We start from the raw sequence: 25,480 nt of genomic DNA on the forward strand, positions 1-25,480 counted from the left end.
AAATCACTTTTTCATCTCAAATCCTATTAGCTAGAATTTCCAATTTTAAATGTAAAATTTAGAAATTCATTTGTCACGCATGCACATACACACATGTTAAAACTTCACACTACAATTTTAGCATGCCAACGTCATCTCGATGTGGAAATTACGTGGCAGCAATGTGGGGCCCACGTAGCTTGCATTGGCCACTTGTGTGCCACACCCCACATGTGCGGGCTATCCCTAATTGAATTATATGCCAATAAAGTTAAAAGAAATATTTTCACTCAAAATAAAAATTTGTAAAAAAGGCCTTCTACATATACATTGTGCAAAGGAACGGTTTTATCAGCTGTAGCAAAAAAAGAGACTTCATAGGTTTCGGGATATGAAGAAATGGATATGGCCTATATATTGATTTTTATGGATAAAAGATCTAATTGATAGAGGAAGCACCTTAAAGATCAATGATTCTTCAAGTGGTGAATTTGGGCTGTATGTACTTCATTGGGCTAGCTTGGGAACCTTAGGCCATTTTCTTAATTTAACCCACCAAAACCTATGTTCCACAGTCTCTAGCAGGGCCACATGCGTGGTTTATCAAGCTGACCCAATAGGTGTACTGGATTCTGGATGTTCAATGGATTACAGGCGAAGGATATGCATTGTTGTGGATGCGGGGCTTCTGTCTCTAGCTCATGCGCATGGCTCTGATTAAGCAAATCAAAGCTCATCAAAGCTGCTTCCCACTAGCAATTGTCCATGTAAGAAGGCTCAGGTTAGGGATTTAGGTTCATGTACTCTCTAAGCCTAGTCTTTTGACACAAAGGCTTATTCTCTCACATATCTCTATGAAATTAGATTCTCTAGTCCTTTCACTTATGCCTTGGCTCACGCAATCATGAGGTGCTCACACAACGACCTGGCTAGAGGATTCCTCAGACCTCCCGATTTTAATCAAGGCCCGCCAGACTTGCCTCAAGCCTCAAGACTCGGGGTTTTAGGACTTTCTGTATCCAATTCACTAAGATCTGGTAAGTCCAACATTCCTGTTCCTTCCTACTATGCCCAAGAACTATCATTGAACGGCAGAGTCAAGGCCTTGAAAGGCCATAATTCCAACATTTAATGAGTGAATAGAAACCAAATATCATACACTTGGAGTACAACTATGTCAAAACTCAAGACAATACAACTTGATTTTACACAATACACTTGGAATTGAACTTACAAAATGAAATTACAGCAAGGTTACTGCAATTACAGTGGACAAACAATTTTAAAATACACTCAAGAATTGAGGATACAACTCAACTAGTATCCCTTGTCCATCAACAACAAACTACTCAAGAAGATCATGAAACTACACATGTATGAGGTGCTTTTGAAAATTCTGCACCACTCAAGATTACAATGCAAAATTATATATCAATAATCTCCATAAACTCAATATGACATGATCTCCAACATAACAACACACATATGCTCAAGTATTCAATGCGACATGACCATGGAAAGCCAATTAGAGCACTCGGGTGCCCAGTTTATGGCCTTGGATGTTAGCTATGTGCCATTGGGTGACATGTGATGGCATAACTTACAATTCGGCCAAATTTATCATCTCAAGAATGGGAAGCCAAGCCTCTATTGATATACTCTTAAAACATGGAAGGATTTGCAGTGGTCAAAGCAAGTGGAGAAATCGTAGGAAAAATCAAGGCTCTTAAAACACAAAATCGGTTCAATTGAATTCACAAATCAAGCTACATAAATTCAACGTAACATCCTCTTATGAAAATAAGAATATGAGGCATAATCTCCCCTCATGTGTGAAGGGTTAAGGCTTACGGGGGTATTTATAAGCTTCTAGTCATAAAGTGTAAAGATTCTTCTAGATTGATGAATCTTGGCCCTCCATGTCATCATCCAATAGCTACAAAGAGAGGCTTGATCCTAGCCCACCATCCACCATTATGCCATCAAGATGAGTGGTATGGATTCAAACACCTTTATCTTCTTTTAATTCACTCCAATTTCCCTTGTTATTAAAATGCCCATGCTCTTTACATTTACAAATACCCTTGTGGTAATTTGTCAAAATTCCACCAAAAGCAAATCTAAAAAGTTTCCTCCATTTTATAAGAGCATGTGAGGCTAATGAAATCATGCCATATAAGTTAGGTGGTTAATTGCACAATTATCATATACCCTTAGGCTTATGCTTGTAATTACAAACCCTATACCCCTTTTAGAAGCCTCACATATGTTTACAAACCCCTTGCTTTTTCACATTAAACTTGTGATCAAAAACAATTTTCTAAAATCACAATATTCCACAAAATACCAAAATACAATGCCCCTCACCTAATACAACAAAATACAAAAGGACATGGGGGTCCCCATGGGGGTTGATGTTATCCCCACATTATCCTCCACGTGGCATGATGTGGGACCCCCTAGGCCTCCATGTTGACACCCATTGGCTATTTGGATGCCTCGTATGGGTCTCCGGGGACTGTCATCATTTGTCATTTCATCTAAACAAGCCTAGAAAATGCATTATCTTGCTCGGAAAATATTTCAAAAATCTACAAAAATCATTTTAATGATTTTCCATCTAAATAAATCATTTTTACATTGTTTAAAATCATTTACAAGGGAAATTAAGATCCTTGGAGTCGAATTATGAATCAGAGCACTCCACTCGGGTAGACCTGGAATTCAAAGCCTCCTTGGTATGACCTAATAGACTCATGAACTACAATGTATAATCAGGGGCTCATGATCTTAGCCTATCAAAGTCAAACCAATGAGTAACCATGAATCCCCAAGTATAAGTGGATTTCAGGTGTACCCCCTAGAGGACATACACACACATGATGCAGGGGTTCCTCTTTTACATACCTCTTATCAGTGGATCCTTAGAAGAGTGGCTTCTTATGCATTGTGACTGTAGATGCACATGCTACGAGAAGGTTCTAAGAGTCGAGGATTTAGGTCAATGCGCTTTATTGGCCCTAACCTTCGTGTATAGGTCTATCTCATCATCGAGCTCATATCACATAATTATTTAAACATATAAATCTCGTCGCTCTGACACATTACTCAGTCATAAGGAACAAACATAATAACCGACCTTAACTAAGAGGTAACCCTCAACCCTCTCGGTGCCTCCCATGCATGTAACTCCTCCTCATGACTCACTCGGGGTCCATGACTCTTGGTCCCAGTGTGTCAAGATCCTAGAGTCATGTCATGCTTTTACTTCCACTGAAGTTAAGATCTATCCAAATGTCGAAATTTAAGGCCTTGAAAGGACATAATTCTAACATTTAAAACTATCATAAGGAATTTAAAACAATTGAAAATGTGCATTAGTAACTCGAAAGAAAATCTTGAAAATGAAATACGTTACCAGGATTGGATTTGGACCTTTATCTTGCTGCCCTTTTCTTCCCAAACCACTTTAATGCATACTTGTATAAAATGCGTTCCACAGCAAATATATTGGATATCTAGCTCAGGAACAAGTCTCCCACTCACTAAAAATGTCCATGATTGTATCTTTTCTCTCAATTTCTAGGTCAGCATAAGAAACTTCGGGTTCAAATAGTACCCAACTGCAGGCAATTATTTATGAAGCCACGTATCCCACTTTCTATCTATAATATCACAATTGGACAATGCTTACTCTCGACATTGCATATATAAAGACTATAGAGGGCTTGTCACTATCAACCAAGAACAAGACCTTGACTAAGGGTAGAAATACTCTTAATGAGTACTTTATCCCATGCCAGAAGACCTTGGTGAGAATAATATCGCAGGCCCTCTTCCTTTGAGATCTTTAGAACAGTTGTGTTTGTGCCAATCCTCTGAAGTGAACATAGATGTCAATGGGATCCTCCTGTAATATATGCTCTTTAGACTTGAGTAAACAATAGCAAATTTGGTTATCCTTGGCGGCACTAGATCCCTCTTTTTTGTTAAATTGCGCATCATGCTAGGAGTAATGATGTGGCTGTATATGGAAATTGTGATGTCCTTAGCCTTAGTGTCTTTTTTATATTTGGAATCTCGCCAATAGCCTCAAGCATGAGGTCTGTGCAATGTGTTGCGCAAGGTATCTAAAACAAGCGAGGCTTATTCAGGCGAATCAAATGAGCAATGGTGAAATTAGGAGCAGCATTATCTGTGACAACTTAGATTACATGCTCCTCCCAAACCTCCTTAATGCACTTATCAATCAAAGAGAATATGTAATGTGCATCATGAACATATTCAGAAGCATCAATAGATCTCAAAAATATCATACTTAAAGGACAATTTACCAACAGGTTCATGACACTGCACTCCTCGTCACCCCAGAAGATGACATAATGGACACTCCAACTTGAGCCGACTCATTCTTATGGGACTTGAGGTACTCGTTGGTGTACTCTACATCTTTCTTCGGTAATGGCTTTGAGAGCTCATATGAGGTTAGGCCTTCCAACCCTGGTCCAAATTGGCCAATTGCTTCCAGTATTGAATGGAAGCTACTTAAGTGAACAATATTCAAAGAAATGCCCTTCTAATAAACCACCGGGGAATGTATTGAATTACAGGGCCTCTATTTTCCTTCTTGAATATGTTTTCAAGAGTCATTTGCTTCTTCCTCTTGCCGTTGCCTTTCTCTTTCTCAACTGCATCCTTGGGGTTGGGTATAAAAAAAGCACCAATGGGGCCTTTCATACGATGCCTCTTAGACCCAAAACCTCTTTTAGAACTTCGAGAGATTGCCTCCTAACTCACCTCCTCATCCCATTTGTCATCTTCCTCCTCATCATCATCAAAGTATTAATACTTACTCTCATATCTGTTATATCCTTCTTCTTTGTTGCCATCTTTTTTCATTTTTTTTTGGCTTTGATTTACACAAGAAAATCTAATTTCCCATACTCAATAGCGTTTTTACAAGTGGAAGCATCCCCCTTAATACTGGAAAGATGTTCCTTGAACCTATTTATCCTGACATCTGAATTTGACCACAAAAGTTGCACATTATTCTATTTTATCATTTTTATTCATGTTAATACAATATTTCCATCCCAGATATCCACTCCTAATGGACCTCGAAGAAGCCATTTTGCATCCAAGAAAGAAATATCAAATATAGAGATTGTAAATTAACCTTTTTGTTCGATCTCTATTCTTCGATGTTTTAGATGTCTATCAAGCTCGAACTCATCCCAAAAGTCTTCTAATAACCTCACCAGCACCCTAAAAATGATTCCAATAAGGTAGGGAAAGCTTTCAGATGATTCTTCAAACTTTACAAAATTTTCTCGATTCAAAAAAATTCCAAACAGTCAATGTTGGATATTTTAGGGTTTAGGATTGAGTTTTTCCACTCTCCAAGGTTTAGACTACACCTAGAACGCCCTTTCCCAGTTTTCATGGGTCAAAAAGACCCAAATGCCCTCACAGGCAAACATTGTTCTGCCAAACAAGGCCCAGTTCCTGGGCACTAAGCGCCTGCCTAGCCTGTTTGGGCGGGCCCCCAAAACTGGCACCCATAATTACCCACCCAGGCCTACGTGAGGCAGCCTAGGCCCCTGGGGGGCCTAGGCAATGGGCGGGGCGTTTTCTTAAACATTGTTTCTTGTGGGCATCTGATATTATATTGATGGCATCTGTTGAGGCTGACTAGCTGGATAGTCCACCATAGGAAGATCAATTCTTGGGTAGTGAGATATGAGGCTTTGGATCATTCTTCATATGTAACTGTTATGTGGTCAGGTCATCCATGTCACCTTGCTCTTATGCTATCGCACATATGACATGGGGCTTCCTGATTTTGTTAGAATTATAATTCCAAAGTTTTTACTCTTGCTTTACAACATTATTTTGGTTGGACACTTAAGTCATGGTTGGTCATTGCCTTCTTTTTCTTTGTATTTGACATTCGTGGTGAATGAAATGTTGTTGAGTTCTTCATTTGGTTTGTATATTGTGATTGATTAGCTTAACTTTTTAAACATGAATATATTCCTATGATTTTCTTCTCCGAGTCTTATATAATATATGACACCATATGATCTTGCAATAGTTTTGAGTTCAACTTTACTAATAGTTACAGATGAGATGAGCTTTGCTTTTCAATTTTGTGACTCATAAGCTCCTTTAATTCTATTTAACATGAACGTTCAAATCTTAGGAAAGTTGGCATGTGGATTGGTTGCTTGATCTATTATCGGTATGGGCGTTAGCTCATATAGGGGAAATACCAAGAGCAGAGGATTTGGTCAAGAGTATTAAATCTAGGTATGGGAAATCTTGAATTTTCTTTTCGAGGAAACTTTAAATTTATTCGAGAAAAAATTTAAATTTATTCTAGAAACCTTAAATTTTCTACAAAATTACATGGAAGCATTTATAACTTTTCTTTTCTAGGCTTTATTCGATGAGCCAAAAGAAGCAACAATCATTGCATAAGGGAGTGTTGGTATGACCCTTGCACTCTATTCTGTTAGCTTATTGAATCTTTTTTTTAATGATTTTGTTGTCAAAAGTATATGATTGAAATTTTAACTATAGTGTATTTTTTGAAGTTGGTATGGATTGCAAAATATTATTTCTTGAGGATAAATTCTAAAACCAATGCTTGACATTTTATTCTGGCAGTTGTTAGTTGGAACCTCATGAGATTCATATCATTAGAACTTGTGTTCTATGAAGTAAAATCAATAAATTTCCTTATACTACTAATTGGTTGAATAAAAATAATCCATTAGATGCCTAGTTTGTGTGGCATTTAAACTTTTTGCCTCACTATTGTTTCCTACAAAAGCAACTGGAACTGGATTCATAATGGATTTATTGATGGTCTCGACCATTTGATGATCTATTGTATTTAGGCACAATTTCCTAGTTTGATTTTGTCAACCTATTCGTGCTTTTGCTTAAAAAAATTATACACCTCTTTCTTGATACTTCCTCAAACTAGAGTAAGCTATTAGTTCCACATGTATTTTTTTTGTGGGAATATAAGAAAAGTTTTGGTATTCATAATCACCAGTGTTGTTGTCTGTGTAGAACTGCATCTAGCTCATGTCTGTGATGTGCAGGTTACAAACTTCGGCCATATGAGAGGAATATTTGAATTAAACTTTATGCCTTTTTACCAGTTAGTGTGGGTGTGTGTGCATGCATTCGAATGGAATACCTGCTGTTTTGCTATATGCGAGTTGAGACTTAGCTATAATATCTATAAAATCTTTTCTTTTGGGTGAAATTTTAACTATAAATCTGATACCAGGAAAGAATATAACCACTAGGCAATCATAAACTTCAGCCTGCAGTGGCTGCAACATGGTTGCAAGCCTTTTTTTTTCCTTTTTATTTTTCCCTTGGTAATTCTGGTTGCAAGCTATTCTATGTTGCCCCATGGAGGGTACTGTGTCTACCCCATCATCCACATCAAGTAGCTCCTCAGTGTGCCAATCCATTTCCTGATGTTGGTACATAGAAAGTAGTCCATTTGTGGCACTCCAAGTGGTATCATGAGTGGCTGACTCTCCAGCTCTTGAGGTTCATTCCAATGGATCCTTAAACCTTTTGATACTCATGGCTAAATTTTTAGGTCTCATTACAGCTAGGTAAGTCAGTCCTAGCTGATATGTTCCTTTCAGCTGAACTCTCTTCCCAACACGACGACCTTTTGGGTAATATTCATGGGCTTGTAGAGTGAAAGTTCTTTGTAGCCTCATGTGGATTGGTTAGTCTTGATCTTCTCATCCTAAATGTCGTTTTGATTACTAACGAGAGATAAATAGCATAATTTCTCCTACACTGTAGCAGAAATGATGCCATCTTTCTTAAAAGACACCAAAATGAAAAACAAATGGTCATTTGCTATTGTTATGGGGGCCATTTTTTGTCCTAAAGAGATCTTAGGTTAAGTAGAACTAAGATTTATAATTGAGATGACATGTTCTTCTATGGTCATTTTTGGTATTTCTGCTTGCCAATAACTTTTTTCTTCTCAATATAAAAGGGCATTTTTATTTCCTTTAAACTCTGACACCCTGCTATGAAAAATAGAAAATAGAGACTGGAAATAGGGGATGCCCATTTTGCTGTAATCGTTGCTTGCCTTTCTTGTATCAGTGTGGAGTACTCAGTTGTGCATGATGATCTATATCATCAACACTGTCAATGTTTTCCATTTACTAGAACTTCATTTTAATAAAAACCAAGTTTAACTTCTTATGTGTCTAACCAAAGTCTTTAGTTCCTGATAACCTCCTTTCTTTCTTTAGCTTGCTGAAGCTTTATTTGAATATGGAAGAGGAGATTATCAACACGCGTATGACATTCTTGGTCCCGATTTCAATGCCAACAACTTTAAGGTATTGAAGAATGTAGATTTTTCTTCGTTTGTGTTTTACTTTTCCAGTCCTAAGGATAAGACTGTTTTGCTTGAAACAAGCTGAAATTTGATTCCAGGTGATTGGAGCATCTGATGAACAACTTGATGTTTTTAATGAAGTGTGGTATACCATTCTATTAAATACAGGATACACATCTAAAGGTATTCTTGTTTATTTGTCGTTCTCATGATGATGAATCTGTTTTTAGGTTGACTAATTGGAAAACTGATTGCAGCAATTGGAGAAATTGAGAAGCGGCTACAACATAGGAGTGGGGTTCCCTTCTTATGGAACTTACTTGTATGCCTCTCAACTTCAAATTTCTATCTCTAGGTTTTCACATTAATGCAAATATGAGAAAGGGAAATTATCATGTTAGCCTTTCCCCAAAATTTGGTCTTTCATAATAAACCTCCTTAATTTTATCATTCCATGCGGCCTAATAATTTATATCAAACTTTCATGGACCCCCTCACATATGCCTTATTCCATTTCCTCATAGTTTTGTCCCAAAACGTATCTTGTTGAACTCCCTCGTTCCACCTATATCCAAAGTTCTCACATATGCCTTATTCCATTTCCTCATAGTTTTGTCCCAAAACGTATCCTGTTGAACTCCCTCTTTCCACCTATATCCAAAGTTCTAACCAAATCTGTCAATCTCTTACACACTCTCTCTCTAAAGTCCTCCCATTCTGTCTTTAATGCTCCTCTCTCTCTCTCTCTAATCCAATGCTCCTCTCTGCATGGTACGAAAGCCAATGCTCAATTCTCTCTCTCTCTCTCTCTCTCTCTCTCTCTCTCTCTAATCTATTCCAATCCTTATATATTTTAGGATTCATTTTGATGGACCCAATTCTTAGAGAGCTGGAAACTTATAGTGGAAGAAAAGGAACATGGGTGAGTCTTGTTGAATTGGAAGTTATCATTTTTGATAGTTCAGACCATGAAAGAAAGGGATTCTAGATTTATGTTACCAAGAGAAGAGAGAGAAGAGGATTAGACTAGAGAGAGACAATCTGCCTAGGAGTAGCCTAGGTGAGGGGGTCTTGGCAGGCATGCCCAAGGTGCCTTCCTAGGCTGGTTCAAGGTGGGTCTGGGTGCCCGCCTAGTGCCACCCCCCAGAAAAAAGAAGAGAAAAAAAGGCCTCCTTAAGAAGAAAAAATGTTAGGGCCTGTTTATGGCCCCTCTCTCTCTCTCATGGGCCCATGTGCTCTCTCTACCTATAAGAAGAGGAGGAAGATCGCCTTGTTCAATGCGAGGCATCTCTCACACACACACACAAATACACACATGGACCCATGTTTTGTCTTTATGTAAGAAGGAAATGAAGAAGATGACCTCCCAAGTGCTCGATGTGAGGTACTGCTCTCTCTCTCTCTCTCTCTCTCTCTCTCTCTCTCTTTATAGACATATTAGAAGACGAAAAAGAACCTCCTCGAAGTTACACTGTTTTCAATGACTATGAAAGACCCTGATTCTTTATATCATCGCTGTGCACTGAAGTAATGGACTATGATTGTGGGAAAGTGGGACTTATGATTGGGTCATCACCATCCATTTCCCTTCGGCCCCTCCCCAGGAATAAGTCATCCCATTCTTCTCAATCGATGATGATGGTCCAATGGACTATGGTTTTTTGTAGTCCATTGGATTATAGTATACTCTCCTTGAAGAGAAACACTTTAACATAAAGAAGTATAAAGAAAACTAAGGTAAATTTAGGGACAACAGTTGTAGAACATTAAGAGAGTTTGGACTTAATTTGAACATTTTGTAGACAATCTCACCAAAAAGAGAGTTAAGACTGTAACACATCTGAACCAATGTTATGAAGACCGAACAGGACTGGCTTGTCTACTAGTTGGGTCATAAACTGGACACAGAACCACTTCTGTTTAGTCAAAACTTGTTTAGAGCCAGTTGAATTGGGCAGTGCATCTGTTGAACAGGTAGTCATACTGGTTTTGACTGGTTTCTTTATTTATTTTAGTTTCTTCATTTCATTTTTATTAGACCAGTCTAACCATTAAACGAGCCTTCTAAATGGTTGCCATCACTGGTTCGATGACCTGTCCAAATCTTAATAACATTGACCCAATTAACCATACTCCTTTGTTTTTGTTTCCTTGTTTTCCTTGTTTTCTTGATTGACCTACTAATCATAATATAGATGATATGTTATAGTGACATGGGTAACACAACGATGCAGCACAAAGTATTGATGGACAAGATTAAACAGAAAACAGGGCTGGAAATTCAAGATTCAGCAAAACTGAAGCTCACGATGCTTCAATGGAGAAATTTGTAGAGAAATGGCTGTCTCTATAATGATATACCAGTAAAACTCCTCTCTAACCACTTTTCAAAGTTTTTAATAGTCGCTCTTCTAAACCTAAATTATACTAAAACACCAAACTACCCTTACTAATTAATAAGTACTGAACAAATTCAAAAACTCCACACCGCCCATAAACAATATTAAAAATTCAGAAATACCTTGTGAACAATAATTGTGAACAGTACCCATGAACAATAACTTGTGACTGGTAAATAAATAAAAGAGAAACTAAATATTGGAGATGACATCAGCATGATGTCGGTAGGACTACGTCAATCCCCCTGGTTAGAAGGAGAACTTGCCCTCAAGTTCTAGTCAATATATTGGTTCCATCTATCAGGATCTAGCCTTTGAAACTGTCTCCGAAATCCACGAATCTTCTGCTTCAGATTTATCTTTCCAATGCACAAAATACCATATATGTGATCCATGCCTCATGGTATCAGTCTTGGTATCACGGAAAAAATCAATCAAAATGGCTTCAAATCTTGGCAACTGTCAATTCATCTTTCATTGTTCTAACCATGAAAATATATAGATCAACAATGTTAAACATTAGCAAAATATCGTAACTTTTTGGAAGCTCCACTTTATACATATACCTTGTTAAATATTTGCATACCTTTTTAAATATTAGCAAAATATCGTAACTTGTTGGAAGCTCCGCTTTATACATATATCCTTTTGGGATTATGGCATCTCAGAGCCTTGATTCCTCCATTCCTATAGTTCTTGTTCGCAGTGGGAGTGAACATGGATAGCTTGACTAGTTGGTTTTTGGCGAGATGTGATCCGGATTTGGTCGCAAAACCCTGGATTGTGAGGCGAGTGTGCAAGGGACGATTAATCAAAAGAGGTTTGAGGGTTACCTCAAGTCAAAGTCAACTAGAATTCCTCATAGTTGTTATTGCCTGGGCATATTTATTAGATCTTAGAATTCCTCCGAGCCCGAGCATTACTGAATGAGCCCTAAGTGAGATGGATAGGCTTTTAAAAGACATAAGCCAAATCCCTAAATTGAACCATATCACAGCATGTGCATGAAGACTTGCACTATGGGAAGCCGTTCTTTCTAGTTGACCCACTAAAAAGAGGCATGCACAATTGCACCAGAGAAATATCCTAACATCCACAAGAGTGTATGTCCTTGGGGGTCCACTTGTAATCCACGATAATTCCGAGACCCGGACATCTATTGGATCAGCTTTGATGAGTCAAGCATGAGCCCCGTTGTAGTCTCTAGGTCATGGGTATCGTTGACTTCAGAAAATGACTTAAGGTTCCGAGACTAGTCGAGTGGAGTATGTGACTATCCAATCTAATTTTTTAAAGGATCCTAAGTTTCATCAAACTATTTTATCTGGGTCAAAAACAATTCAAAATTATGAGAAAACACTGAGAAATATTTTTTCTAATTTTTTGATTTCTCTTGTGAATTTTTATTCTAGAAAAATTAGCATAATTGAGTTAGTTTGAGAAAATTCCATTTAAGGATGCTTGCATATGTGGTGCATGTGGCATCCAAGTGGCCAATGAATGGAACATGGCCAACATGTGGCTGCGACATCACCACACATGGGTGATGTGGACACGCCACATAGTGGGGCGTCCCATAATGACTTGTTTGTTTGAGCACTTATTTGTGTTTTTGTGCTTTTTTTTTTTTGAGAATTTGGCCCAATGAGGATTTGAGGTCAAAAGGTGTTTTATAGTTTGTTGATCCTCATTAATCAAATGCTTGAGCATTCAGTTATCAAAAAAAAAATGCATGAGCATATGACGTTATGTATGAAGTATGACACACATCTATTGAAAGTAACCCTTTGAAGTAACCCTTTTAAAGTTCGTACTTTACAGAAGAAAGGTATTGTTCCCTAAGGCGCACGCCACTCCTCTAGTACCCATGAGAGGGGTATCTTGGTCAAAAAATTAGGTCATAAGACCTTATACAAAAAATAGGCCTAGTCTTCTGCCAGATAACCCAAAAAATTGTGGTGAAGTAAAAAATGCGGCTTCTAAGAATGCCCGAGTACAAGTGAAAAAGAAAGGTGAACTACTGTTATGGTCCAGAGCAAAAAAGAAGATGGACTGGTCAGGGTCTTCCACACTCGCCCGTGCTCCGTCTTTAGCTAGAAGATCGGCGAGCTCGTTCGACGTTCACCAGGTATGCGTCCATAAGAAGTTCATATCCCTGCATATGTAATGAATTTCGTCAAAAATTCTTGAGTTGTACCAAGGAGGAGGGGAGTTGCCTGTTCCCCAAGCTATGATATTTGTGCGTCTCCTTCCACCACCAAGAAATGACCTCAAGATGGGTTGAACTTTTTGAGAACCAAGAGAAGGGCCAAAGCTTCTGCGAACTGTGAATCTCCTAGTCCCAAATTTTCCAAGTAGGTGAGTAGTATATTGCGATTGTGATCACGGAAGCCCCTCCTGCCCCTGAAGGCCATGGGTTCCCCAGCGAACAACCGTCGAAGTTTAGTTTGACGGCATTTTCTTGGGGGGGCTGCCAGTTGTGAGGTCTTTGAGTCTTGCGAGGTTGGAGGTGCAAGATATCTCCCACTGACTAAGAAATGTGTTATAGAGGATTCCCACGAAATCACTGTGGGTTGAAGCCCAAAAAGTTACTAAAGAAGTAACCTTATGGAACAGCACTGGAGCTTCGTTCTTGAGGCCTCGGAAAACCCTGTCATTCCTTTTTATCCATAAGACCCATATGATAGCAACGATAGCTGATTTCCAGTGGGTTCTACCAGTCTTAGGCCAATGGTGGCCAGAATAGGAGGAGGTGAGTGCGTTAACCGAGGGTGGGAGTACCCAATTAATATGGAACAGTTGAAGTAATAGGCTCCAAAGCTCGAAATCCTAGCTGCAATGTAGGAAAAGGTGAGGGTTCGTCTCTTCCTCTTGCAGGCACATAGCGCATCTGTTAGGAAGAAGGAGGCCTCTTTTTTGAAGTTGATCGACTGTGAGGGCTCGTTAGTGACAAGCTATCCAGTTGAACATTTGGACCTTTGGAGGGGCTATGGTTGAGCAGACTTTGGAAAGGATAAAGGTGGGGTTAAGTGGGTAGGTAGGGGGTTGGGTAAGTTTGTTGTAGAAAGAGGCAACAGAGAATCCTCTGGATGGAGAAAGGGTCCACACTAGAGAATCACTCCCTGATGGAGATAAAAAAATAGGGTGTAAGGCAGCAGACAGAGAAGAGAAGAGGGAGGTCTCTTCTTCAGTAAGGTTTCTCCTGAAAGATGGATTCCACACCCTACGATCCCCTGAACGAACCATTTCATCAGCTACAGTGGAGTCTTTGTTGGAGGAGAGGTGAAAGAGAGAGGGGAAAGGTCCCTCAGACTGGAATGTCCAATCCAAAGGTCAGACCAAAAACGCACTCTCGTTCCTTCTTTGGGATGGAAGCGAATAGATTGACTGAAAAGTGCAAGCGAGGAAGCAAAAGATTTCCAGACTCCTGAGGCCCTACTTTGGGTGGTCCTGTGCGGCAACCACATGTGCTCCGAGATCCTGTATTTGTTGCGAAAGACCTGTGACCAGAGAGAGTTAGGTTGGGTGGCCAATCTCCACCACCCTTTCCCTAGCAATGCCAGGATATGTTTTCTCAGATCCCTGATACCTAGGCCACCTTGTGATTTGGGCAGTCAGACTATGTTCCAAGAGATGAGGTGGTGTCTGGTTTTTTCCCCTTGGCCAGACCAAAGAAAGTTTCTCATGAGCTAGTCCAACCTGTTTGCAACCGAGGATGGCATGTGGAAAATGGACATAAGGTAAACCGGGGCATTGGCTAGTGTAGCTTTAACCAGCGTCGAGCGGCCTGCCAATGAAAGGAACCTTCCTTTCTAGCCACCAAGACGCCTATCTACTCTATCAATAATCTGAGCCCAATGTCTTTTTTTGGGCTTCCGTAACCCCGAAAGAATGCCCAAGTAGTTGGTGGGTAGGTCCTCTACTTTGCAGTCCTAGTTAGGAATGAGGCCTCTTATCTCTTGTGTAGTCAGACCCACCCCCATCATTTTTTATTTGTCCATGTTGACTTTGAAGTCAATGGAAAACTCAAAGCACTTGAGGAAAAGCCTGAGATTGTCAATCTCGAAAGGGGATGCGTCAAGAAAAACTAAGGTATCATCTGCGTATTGCAAATGTGACACCGATGGGCCTTGTGAGCTATTTTGGAAGGCAGAGAGAAGACCTACCTAGTAAAGGCGGGAAATGAACCTGCTGAAAACCTCTGCCACTATTGCGAAGAGAAAAGGAGACAAAGGGTCCCCTTGGTGAAGGCCCCTCGAGGAAGGGAAGAACCCCCCTTTCATTCATTTTCTACAAAGGTGTCCAAAACCCATCCTAGCCATCGTTTCATCAAGTAATGACCAATCAACATGGTCATAGGATTTTTCTCAGTCGATTTTGAACATTAAGCCTGGTTTCTTAGATAAGTGCCTAGTGTGGAGGCACTCATGGGCAACCACAAACCCATCCAGAATCTACCTATCTTGAATGAAGGCATATTGCGACGAGGAGATGATCAGTGGGAGGACATGCTTGAGTCTCGAAGCCAGAGCCTTTGCAAGAATCTTGTAAGAAGAGTTAAGCAAACTAATGGGACGAAAATCCTTTAGCTCCTCTGCCCCTTCAATTTTGGGAACAAGAGCGATAAAGGTAGCATTTATTGCTTTGTTTAAGATCCCCCTATAGTGGAATTCTTCAAAGAAGCTGCAGAGGTCCGGTAGAAAAGTACCCAAAAAGGATTTAAAGGGGGCCATCGGGAAACCATCCAGCCCCGGAGCTTTATCTTTGGCTAGTTGGTCAAAGCACTAGTGATTTCCTCGACTGAGAAAGGTCGTTCCAGCCACTGTGACCATTGAGAAGGAAGGGTTAAAAAGTCTAGAGTGGTCATTCTTGGTCGATAGTCCAAAGAGGCAGTATTGAGAGACTTAAAGTAAGGAAGGCGGATTATATCTCATCGGGCTGAGCTAAGTAGTGGTTATCCACCTTAATGGTGGATATCGAATTATCTCTTCTACGGCAGTTTGCAATGCGGTGGAAGAAAGCAGTGTTTTGGTCCCCTGTTTTTAACCATTTGACTCTGGATCTCTGGTACCAGAAAATTTCTTCTTTCTTGAGGGTGGAAAGGTAGTCCATCTTGGTTTGGGTTCTAAGGTTAGCTTCTGAAACTATAAAGGGTCTAGACTCTTCTATCCCATCTAGATCTTGAATGGATTGAAGCAAGGAGTTTTTAGTTTGAGAGTAGTTTCTAGGTAGAGATTTGCTTCAAGAAATGAGAGCCTTTTTGAGGAGTTGGAGTTTGGTTTGAAACTTAAAACCAGCTCTACCCGAGACTTGGGATAAGAAAGAGGACCACCAGCCTGGGATGAGACCAGAGAGGGAATGCTCTTCTAACTAGGCCAGTTTGAAGCGAAATGGTTCGGCCCCCTAGTAATAGCCTGGGTATTTAGCATGATGGGGCAGTGATCTGAGGTGGATTTAGGCAGGGTGAGAGCATGGGTGCCAAGGAAGGAGGCATCCCAGTCCAGAGATAGTAGGAAACGGTCCAACTTGGCAAGGGAAGGTTGGGCAGAGTTGTTGGACCAAGTAAAACTATTTCCTTGGAGAGGGATGTCTATGAGTTCTTGACGAGACACGAAGTCAGAGAAGTCGAGCATGCCTTGTGAGATATTTGGATTGTGGTTCCTCGCAAAATACCACCTGGTGATTTTGAAATCACCACCCAAACACCAGGCTGTGTGAGGTAAAGAAGCAAAATAATCTAATTCAGACCAAAGGCAAGAACGGAAGGAAGCAGAGTTGGGCCCATAGATAGTAGAGAATTTGAATGGAAACCCGTCTGAGACCCGAGAGAGGAGAACCGTGGCTGAGAACGCGCTTATGTGGGAGGAGAGGATGTTGTGCTCAGTTGGGTTTCAGAGAACCCAAATTCCACCAGAGGCCCCTTCCGCTGGTAGTGTAACCCATTGGTAGGGTCTTCTACCCCACACTTCAGACCAGTCTTAGGTTAGGCTCCAGTTGTTTAGTCTCGGTTAAAGCTAGGATAGCAGGACAAAGTTTGACAGAGAGTTCCCTAACCGAGTCCCTCTTGGACTTCTGTCCCAACCCTCTAATGTTCCAGGAGAGGATCTGCATTGATAGAGGAAGGAACAGCAGGGGAGGCAAGCCTGGCCGACCGCCTAGAAGAGGGAGGAACCGGGGTGGTGGAAGGAGTTTGGGCACCGTCTGTGTTTTCGTCATAGCTAATAGAGGAGAAGAGATTAAGCAACTCCCTTTGACCTTTTACGCTCACCTTGGCTCGACACTGGGCATTAGCTAGCAAGAAGCGATGCGTTGGACCTTCCGGTCCGTCGTGTTCAAAACCCATTACTCGGAAGATGTCCTTCATTCTTTCAGCAACTCTGTTATCCCCATCCCTGTCGACCCTCTCGGCTTCTGCGACTGCCAAGGGGGGAGAGATGGGAGCAGGAGAGGCTCTGTTATCCCCAACCCTCTCGGGTTCTGCAACTGCCAAGGGGGAGAGATGGGAGCAGGTGAGGAGGGGCTGATAGGAGCTCTACGCAACTCACTGATAGGCTGAGATCCAAGCGGAGAGAGGGGCGAAGTCGATTCCAGGGGAGGTTCCGAGGGTGGGAGGATGAAAGAGAGGGGTAAATGTCAGGCGGCAAAGGTGGTGAGTCCACTGAAGTGCGCGTAGGGGGTAGGCCAGTTGGCTCTGCGGACGCAGGGACCTCCGACGTTACAAGGTCGAAAAGGGAATCAGCAGAATTAGTCAGGGTGGGGGCCTGAGAGAATCCCAAGAAGGAAAGGGAGGGGGAAGCACCAAAGGAATAGGGTGAAAAGATGGGGGAAAGAGTTGTTGCGCCATACACGCTGATAGGTCCTAGGCTAAGGGTCGGGTTGTAAAGTGACAGGTAGTGGTGGAGGTAGGGGAGGACAGCTGCGAATGGCTAAGGGGAAACGGTTGGGTAGGGGAAAAGAGCAATAGTGATCCTGCCGAGAGGGACAAGTTGGGGTGAATGGGAATAATATGGGGCGAGGAGAGAAGAGAGGTGGGCCAAGTCTGGGGGAGAGGGGTCAAGGGAGTGAACCGTAATGATGCCATAGGGGTGCAGGGAGGTGTCCACTTCCATAGACAAAAGAGAGGAGACCCACTCAGAAGAGGGTAGTGAAGAGTCACCCTCGAGAGAGAGGTGAAGTGACATGAAAGAAAAAAAAAACAGCAGAGGGCAGCTTAGGGGAGGAGGCTTAGCGGGTGGGGAGGTGACCAGAAAAGGGGGGAAGGGAGAGGAAATCCCCTGGGAATCGGAGGGGGTAGGAGAGAGAAGAGAGGGGAACGTTTGAAGAGGGAGTGGGGAGACATCATCCAAGGGAGGGGGAGAGGGGACAGGTCGTGGAGATCCTGTCTCCGAAGGGACGGCAGTAGGTGTGGAGGGAGAGGAAAGTGGCTGTGTAAAGCCAAGTGTCGAGGCGAGGGGAGAGGTGTCAACAATGGGATAGGAGAGAGGGGCGGAAGCAGAGACAGCAGCGAAGAGGTAAGGGCGGGATGGCGGCTGAGGGTCGCCAGGGTCAAAGTACGTGAGACAGAGGGAGATGAAAGGACAGGCAACGGTGTCAACTGGGGGGTGGAAGGCAAGATCGTTGACCCGATGTCTAGTGATCGTGGCAATGAACAGGGGGGAGCAGAGGGAGCGGGGACAAGTGTTGGAGTCTCCTCAAGGACTCTCGGGATGGGGATCAAGATACAGGGGGAGGAACCCAAAGATCCCTTCGAAGGGGAAACCGGGTCGCTGGCACTGCCCGACGGCCCAAGGGGGGAGGGAAGTCACAATCCACTATAACCTCCTTCCCTGGTCGATGTGATGGAGGGGCCGATAGGCCCACGGAGGACCGACTAGGTTCTGCTACCTCGCCGCCTTTGAGACAAGAGCCAGAGGGGGTGGGCTCGAGACCAAACAGTGGCTCCAGCGTACTGGTGAAGGCTTTTGCAGGGGGAGCCAGGGAGGCACCGCGTGGTCGCCAAGTGGAGAGCTGGTGACGAGGAAGAGGACCGGGCCCAGCGCGGCCCACGTCTGAAACAGGGCCATGGGGCTGGTCTCGGCGGCGCCGCTGGTGGTGGCTAGGATTCTGGGAAACAGTGGACCATGAAGAGGGTGGAGGGCCCTTTACCACGGGAGGCGACTGGTAGTTGAGAAAGAAAACCGAGGGGGGGAAGCCTCCGACCAGGAGAGAGAAATAGGGTAAAAAAGATTATCAGTTTCCACCTGTAAGGTGGGATGAGCTTTGAGTCCAGGACCTTCACCAGCAGAAGGATTTACCCAAGAGGAAGCGTTTTAATGGACTTCCAGTGGTTGGAATTTAGACTGCCACAGGCCTCCGCCACTTTCTAAAAAGTGGACGGAGACCAAACATGAAGTGGCAAATGGTGAAGGGTGAGCCAAATTTTGCGCTTTCTAAAGGACCCTTCGAGAGGGGACCAAGCTCAAAGACAAAGGGAAGCCCCTTTGAAAGCTATACAGTTGGAGTTTCGTAACGCCTGACAAGCAAGTTCAGAGGACGAGAAAGAGAAAAGAGAGTCACCACCGGAAGGACACCTGGTTGTGATATTAGGGTCCTGCCAAAAAAAATTTGACCATTTTTCTATTCCTCTCGCATCGTCTCGTGAGGGCTGAAACATACCAACCAGAGAGGCAGGATATTTGGATTGCAGAAGGGAGGACACATCAGGAGGGATAAAGACAACGAAGGGACAGTACGGGGAGGCCTTAGAAGGGGGGAAGGAATCCCCTTTGAGGTCACGAGAGAAACTGGGGGAGTAGGGGAAGACGAGGGGCAAGCAGTAACCTGTGAGTAGGAAAAGGGGAGGGAAGAGGTGGGGGCCGCTGCCGACGTCCTGCAAAGAGGTGGGAGGAGGGGCTAGTTTGTCCTTTGAGACGAAGAAGCCAGACGCCCGAATGGGGGGCTGCGGCATGGTGGAGACAAGGGAAGCGCGTCGGGAAGGTTTAGAGTAGAGGTCATAGATCAGGTGCCAGTTGAAAGGGGAGGGAGAAGGAGGAGGACGAGGACGAGGACGATGTCTCCTCCCCATGTAGTTCCCTCTTCTCTCTCTAGGTCCCCACTCTCTAGCTATCCCTTTTTGTTCTCTCTCCTTTTCATTTAAGTACCATGGGTCTACTACACAAATCTCGGTCCGCCATTCTGCTATGTTAAGGGTCAAACCCTCAGTGAAGTCATAAGTCCCCATATATTTTTTCACTACTTCTAACCATATCATTTTGGGCCTACCCGTCATTTTTTAGCCTTCCACTTGAGCTAACTTGCACATCCTAACAGGTGTTGTATGGGTCTGCACCACCCAGCCCACCTAAGTCTACTCTCTTTTATCTTATCGCTTATTGGTGTCACACCTAAATTTTTTTGAATGTATTCATTTTGAATTCTATCCCTTCTTGTCTTGTCACTCATCCATGTCAACATCCTCATCTCTGCTATACTCATTTTATGGGCATTTTTTTTTTTTTACCGCCCAACATTCCTTCCCATAGAGAAAAGCTGGTCTCACAGCTATCCTATAGAAATTTCCCTTCATCTTCATTGGTATTCAGCGAACACATAAAATTCCGGTTGTACATCTCCACTTCGCCCACTTAGCTCTAATTATATGTGTGCCATCTTCCTCAATCTCTCTATTTTTTTTGATTATCGACCCAAGATATCAAAAGTACGCTCTTTTTGGTATTTCTTGGCTGTCAATCTTAACTACTTCCTCGTCTTTACTCTTATTATTATTAAACTTGCATTGCATATACTTTGTCTTAGTCTGACTAATTTTAAAACCTTTAAGTACCATGGGAACATTTCCAAAAAGGCCTTAAATGGATTTTGAAATTTGAAAATTCCTTTTATGGGTGGGAAATTTGAAAATTAGGATTTGGATTAGATGGCTAAATCAACATGCTTCATTAGCTAGATGAATTGTTGTATGTGAAAGAAGTGGCTATGTAGAATTTCAAGCTGTAAATTCAAATTTTTCTTTCTTTTCTTTATTAATTACTGGAAATTCTACTTACAAATGCCACATACAAAAATAACCCTACTACAATTTAGGATCTTTAAGCCTTTCTGTCAAATAAAACTTTGTTGAAACTGAATAACAAACTAACAACCTTAGGAAGTAAAAATAATACAGAACAAGGGAAAATAAAATTAAATAACTTAGGGAAGAACTTACTGACTTTTGCCTAAGCTTACCCCTGAGGACTTAGCACACTCCACAGCTGATCACCTGACTAATGGTGGACTTCTAACTTTCGGATCTTGTTGAATCCTAAACCTGAATATGTGAAGCACCTCTAGGACACCCGTATCTGAAGTTATGAGGCTGAGATATAGGGTCACAATTAGGGTTTCAGAAAGAACCCTTTTTGACCTTGTATGGGGCTGAGATATAGGGTCACAATTAGGGTTTTGGAAAGCTTTTTGACCTTGTGGGCGTACTCCCAATGGGCACCTCCCCTTTTAACTAAATGATTGGGGTTGGGCGTGCCCCCCTTTCTAAGCCCTCTAAGAGGTGCGTGCCACCTATTTGAGAGAGAGAGAGAGAGATGAGAAACTAGAGAGGGGGGTGGAGAGAAGAGATGGGAGAGATCTGATGTATGATAATGAGGGGAACCCCCCTTCCTTTTTTTTAATAGGCCTTTAGGCCTTAAGGAGTCCCAATCCAAATAGGATTCAACAAGATCTAGAAAATATTTAGGTAATATGTGAGGTGAGAAAATTAATCTGAGCCATTCATCTTCAAGATCAGCCATCATATCTAAAGTGAATATTTAGGAACTTTATCCCTTGAGATTTGAGCTATATTTAGTTCTAAATAGTCTAGAATTTGTCTCATCATAATCATATCTTCTAGAACATTCTAGAATGATCCAAAATAGTCCAGATTTCCTGACTCTCTCCTCTCCATACCTCTCTCTAGTCTTCTCTCAACTCTCTCTTTTTAAGCTCATCTTTCTCTCTCTTCCTAGGTGGCATGCACCCCCATAAGTGTTGGGGTTGCATGGCCCACTCATTTCCATGGACCATACGTCAAAATTGACTTTACATATATGTTGAAGTCTTTCTATGTTTAAGTCATTAGGAATATCGGTGTACAGCTCCAGTAAGAGATATGCACATCAAACATTATAAGCAGTCGATTACTATAGACTCCCAAAAGCTTCTAGTTTTGCATAAGTTAGGTTTTTCTATCTCAAATGTTAGTCAAGTTCATGATACTTCACCTACGTGCTTGTGGGAAAACGGATGTTTTTTTTAAAGCATTTCCTATATAGAAAGTATATAGAAAGTTCTCTTTTGCTGGATATTAAGGACACCTATGTGCTTGTGGGAAAACAAATGTTTTTTTTAAAGCATTTCCTATAAATCTCTCAACTCGGAGTACTCAAAAAAACTTTTAGACAGACTTTCTTTGAGAGAACATTCGACTTGAAGCCAACTTCTCTATATTGAACTCTTTCATTAAATCCTTTGTGACAAAATTTTACTGGTGCAAACCATAGATCTCTCATTCTCTACACTTTTTCTTCTTTTTCTCATTTACAGAAGAACGCATAATTAACTTGTATCAACTCTTACAATGTCTCCTAACAAGCTGATTTAGTAAATGTTTATACCCTTGTTCCTATTGAGTATCTTTTAAAGTAATGGGGGTTTGTGTGTTCTTGAAATTATGAACAAATCCAATAGAAAGGTAATTTGTCGTGACTCACATGGGTCTTTATTCACCAAAGAAAACTCCAAATAGAAATTGGAAAAGGTGTTATCTGGAGCCATGGAATATCGTACTGAATGGTCTCAGTTGGATTTATTTTTTGGTTAAGAATAGAAGCTCACTTTTTGTGTGTGGTTGTTCAGGAGAAGGCATATATACTTGCAGACAAGAGAGAGGATGCTGCTGTAGCAAAAGAGAAAGTGACAACATTGGAGCACGCATATTTCAAACAGGTTCTATAGAATCTTGAACGTAAGAATTGTATTGTATGTTGAACGTAAGAACGTAAGAATTGTATTGTATGTTGAACGTAAGAGTTGTAAGTTGTAACATATGTGACTTTTTTATGATAAAACTACACTAGAATAAAGTTATTGCAGCACAGAGTTGTAAGCTGTAACATATGTGACTTTTTTTATGATAAAACTACACTAGAATAAAGTTATTGCAACGCAAATGTTTTCTTTCCAATAATGCTTGATTTTTCCTTTTATTTTCTCATCTTATTTAAATCATCTAGACTGGCTCATCTTCATGGTTGGTAATCCTTTGTTTATTTTAAGCGGTTTATCTATAAAGACTGCCTTCATGCCAACCGGTTAGTGTTTTGGATAGTGCTTAGCAGGTCCAGATCTCGCAGAATTATGTTGGTCCAATTACGAAGGAAGTGGAGATAGATTGTGAATTGTGGAAGTTTCATTGGTCATTTTCAAAAAGGGTTTCATGGATACATTGCATAGGATAATGATCCAGTTATCGTGGAACACATTGGACTGTTGTGAGCATATGTCTAATCAATCATGCCATAGCACTTCAGCCTCCTCTGATGACCATCTATATAACCAATTATGTTGAGGTAATCTTCCACAACCACTTAGCAAACAACAAGACGCAGGTCGAACCACTGTCAACATGGAGCCCTGGCATCAGGTACTGTTGCCCAGACGGTCCGTTGTGGCCCAGTGAGAGTCTTGAGGTGCCGTCAAGGCTTGGACTGTCTATTCCTATCCATGCTTACCACCAGAGTGACATGGACATATGGAAGGTATTATCATGGATCAAATCTTGCCACTTCAAATTATAGGCCTCAAGATCGTGTACCTGTTCGTACCACCTTGTAAACTCAAAATCGCCTGAAGTAGTCAATATTGGGTATTTTTGAAGTTTACAAAATCCAATAATCATGAAGATGAGGCTCTCTTTAAAATTTGGAAAAGTATGCAAAGAGACTTTTGGTACAAAAATGTCATAATTAATTTTGTACATTGAATTTCAAATCGGGTTTTTGTAAGAGTCCCATTGATTAGACGGATCAAAAATAAAAGTTTCTCGAATTTCATGAGACACACCAAGCTATCTAATTTGACATTTAATAGTTATGAGTGGGGCCTCTTTGTAATAAAAGATAAATGGTCTCATGGTATATACCCTTAAATTTTTTGGAAAAAGGGTGACACGGACCTTGTCATTTCATTCTATTTTTATTTATTTTTTGGAAATTACCTTTTAAATACATTAAAATTTTGTCATATATTAAAAAATGAAAAATGGCATTATCGTGCATCCGTCAATGTGAATATCCTTTTTAAAATACGACATTCCAAAACTGTTTTTTAGATTTGGGTGCGGTTTGTATAGAGCCTAGGCTCTAAACTTGGAGCTTACCTTCAAATAGTGTCGAGAAATGTAGTTTTAATACTGAAATCTTTGTGATAGCATTAAAATATATTTTTATTTTTATTTATAAAATGTAAAGCTTAAAAAATAGTATAGATCGACATATCTATGAAAATTTTGAAAATTGACGTTTCAAAAATGCGTTACAAAATATACTATTTCCAAAACTTGAATTTATTTTTTTCTCATGTCCATGCATATTGATGTTGAGATGATCAATTTGGGGATATTTGGACATCAAAACAACTTCTTTTAGTGAAATTTTTTAGTAGGCTCGAATTTTATTGTTTCGAGCCTCGGCTTTATATAAACTTTTCTCTTTAGATATTGGAAAAAGTTTATATAAGGATGCAACCTTATCATGTAGAACTACAAATGCACCTCAAAATCCATTGGAAAAGGTAATTTTAATGTTGAAAAACCTTTTGATTGATCATCTCGACGTCGAGATGTATGACCATGAAAAATTAAAAGATTTTAAGTCTCATAAATAGTGCATTTTATAAAATATTATTTGCACCGTCCATTTTCAAGATTTTCATATGTTTATAGATCTATTTGATTTTAACCATTTTTGAAATTTAAAATTTTATAATTGGATATAAAAATAGGTTTTGAGATAATCCTAAGAACATTTTACATTAAAATTATATACCATGATAAAATTTGAAGGCGCATTTTACCTCTACCGCTAATGATGCATCCATATGCCACCTGCACCCTTAGACATTTGATTATTATTATTATAAGTGGAAATGTATAAATATCTTATATATTTCTCAGAATTAAAAATTAATCTCTTTTTTTTTTGTCAATTTTTCCCAAAATACTAACGACCCTTGATGGACTTAATTGCATTTTTGTTTTTTTAATTCATGTGTGGATCAAAGTTTTAAACTAGTTTAAGCTAAAAGAGAGCTGAGCCAACTTCGTGATCCCCTTAAAGTGCAAAACCGGCTTCTTGCAAAAATGAAAACTTAGACTTCAATGACGAACCAAATTCTGGAAAAAAAGAGAACCTAGAATTTAGTTCAACACTTGAAACAGCGAATCGACTTCTCAAAAAAGAAAAGGGAACCTAGAAATGGGTTTGGCAGTTGAAGTGCCGAACCAAATTTTGATAAAAAAAGAAATCCCCAATGTAAATTTTTTTATCCGAACCAAATTTTGATAAAAAAAGAAATCCCCAATGTAAATTTTTTGATAAAAAAAGAGAAAACCCCGATGTAACTTTAAAAATAAAAGTGGTTTGACACTTGAAATGCGGAAACATGGATATTT

General features: G+C 40.7%; 1 protein-coding gene across 14 annotated transcripts in view; it reads left to right on the top strand.

The window, feature by feature from the left end:
• Positions 1–22,979, top strand: part of LOC18432581 (Tetratricopeptide repeat (TPR)-like superfamily protein) — an 82,342-nt gene extending 59,363 nt beyond the window's left edge. For 5 of the 14 annotated variants that reach the window (XM_020666254.2, XM_011624473.3, XM_088863477.1 and 2 more), the window contains 6 exons: positions 6,182–6,288; positions 6,418–6,469; positions 8,286–8,375; positions 8,473–8,557; positions 8,632–8,696; positions 22,666–22,979. In XM_020666254.2, the coding sequence (XP_020521913.1) occupies positions 6,182–6,288; positions 6,418–6,469; positions 8,286–8,375; positions 8,473–8,557; positions 8,632–8,696; positions 22,666–22,764 (498 nt within the window). In that variant the 3' untranslated portion in view covers positions 22,765–22,979. Of the gene's footprint in view, positions 1–6,181; positions 6,289–6,417; positions 6,470–8,285; positions 8,376–8,455; positions 8,558–8,631; positions 8,697–10,608; positions 10,738–22,665 lie in introns of all 14 variants that reach the window. The other 9 variants (XM_020666258.2, XM_088863478.1, XM_088863479.1 and 6 more) reach the window with 4 other exon arrangements.
• Positions 22,980–25,480: the final 2,501 nt, after the last annotated feature.

Source organism: Amborella trichopoda, chromosome 3 (assembly GCF_054954075.1).
Source record: "Amborella trichopoda isolate Santa Cruz 75 chromosome 3, AtrichopodaSantaCruz75HAP2 v2.0, whole genome shotgun sequence".
NCBI classification, from domain to species: Eukaryota; Viridiplantae; Streptophyta; class Magnoliopsida; order Amborellales; family Amborellaceae; genus Amborella; species Amborella trichopoda.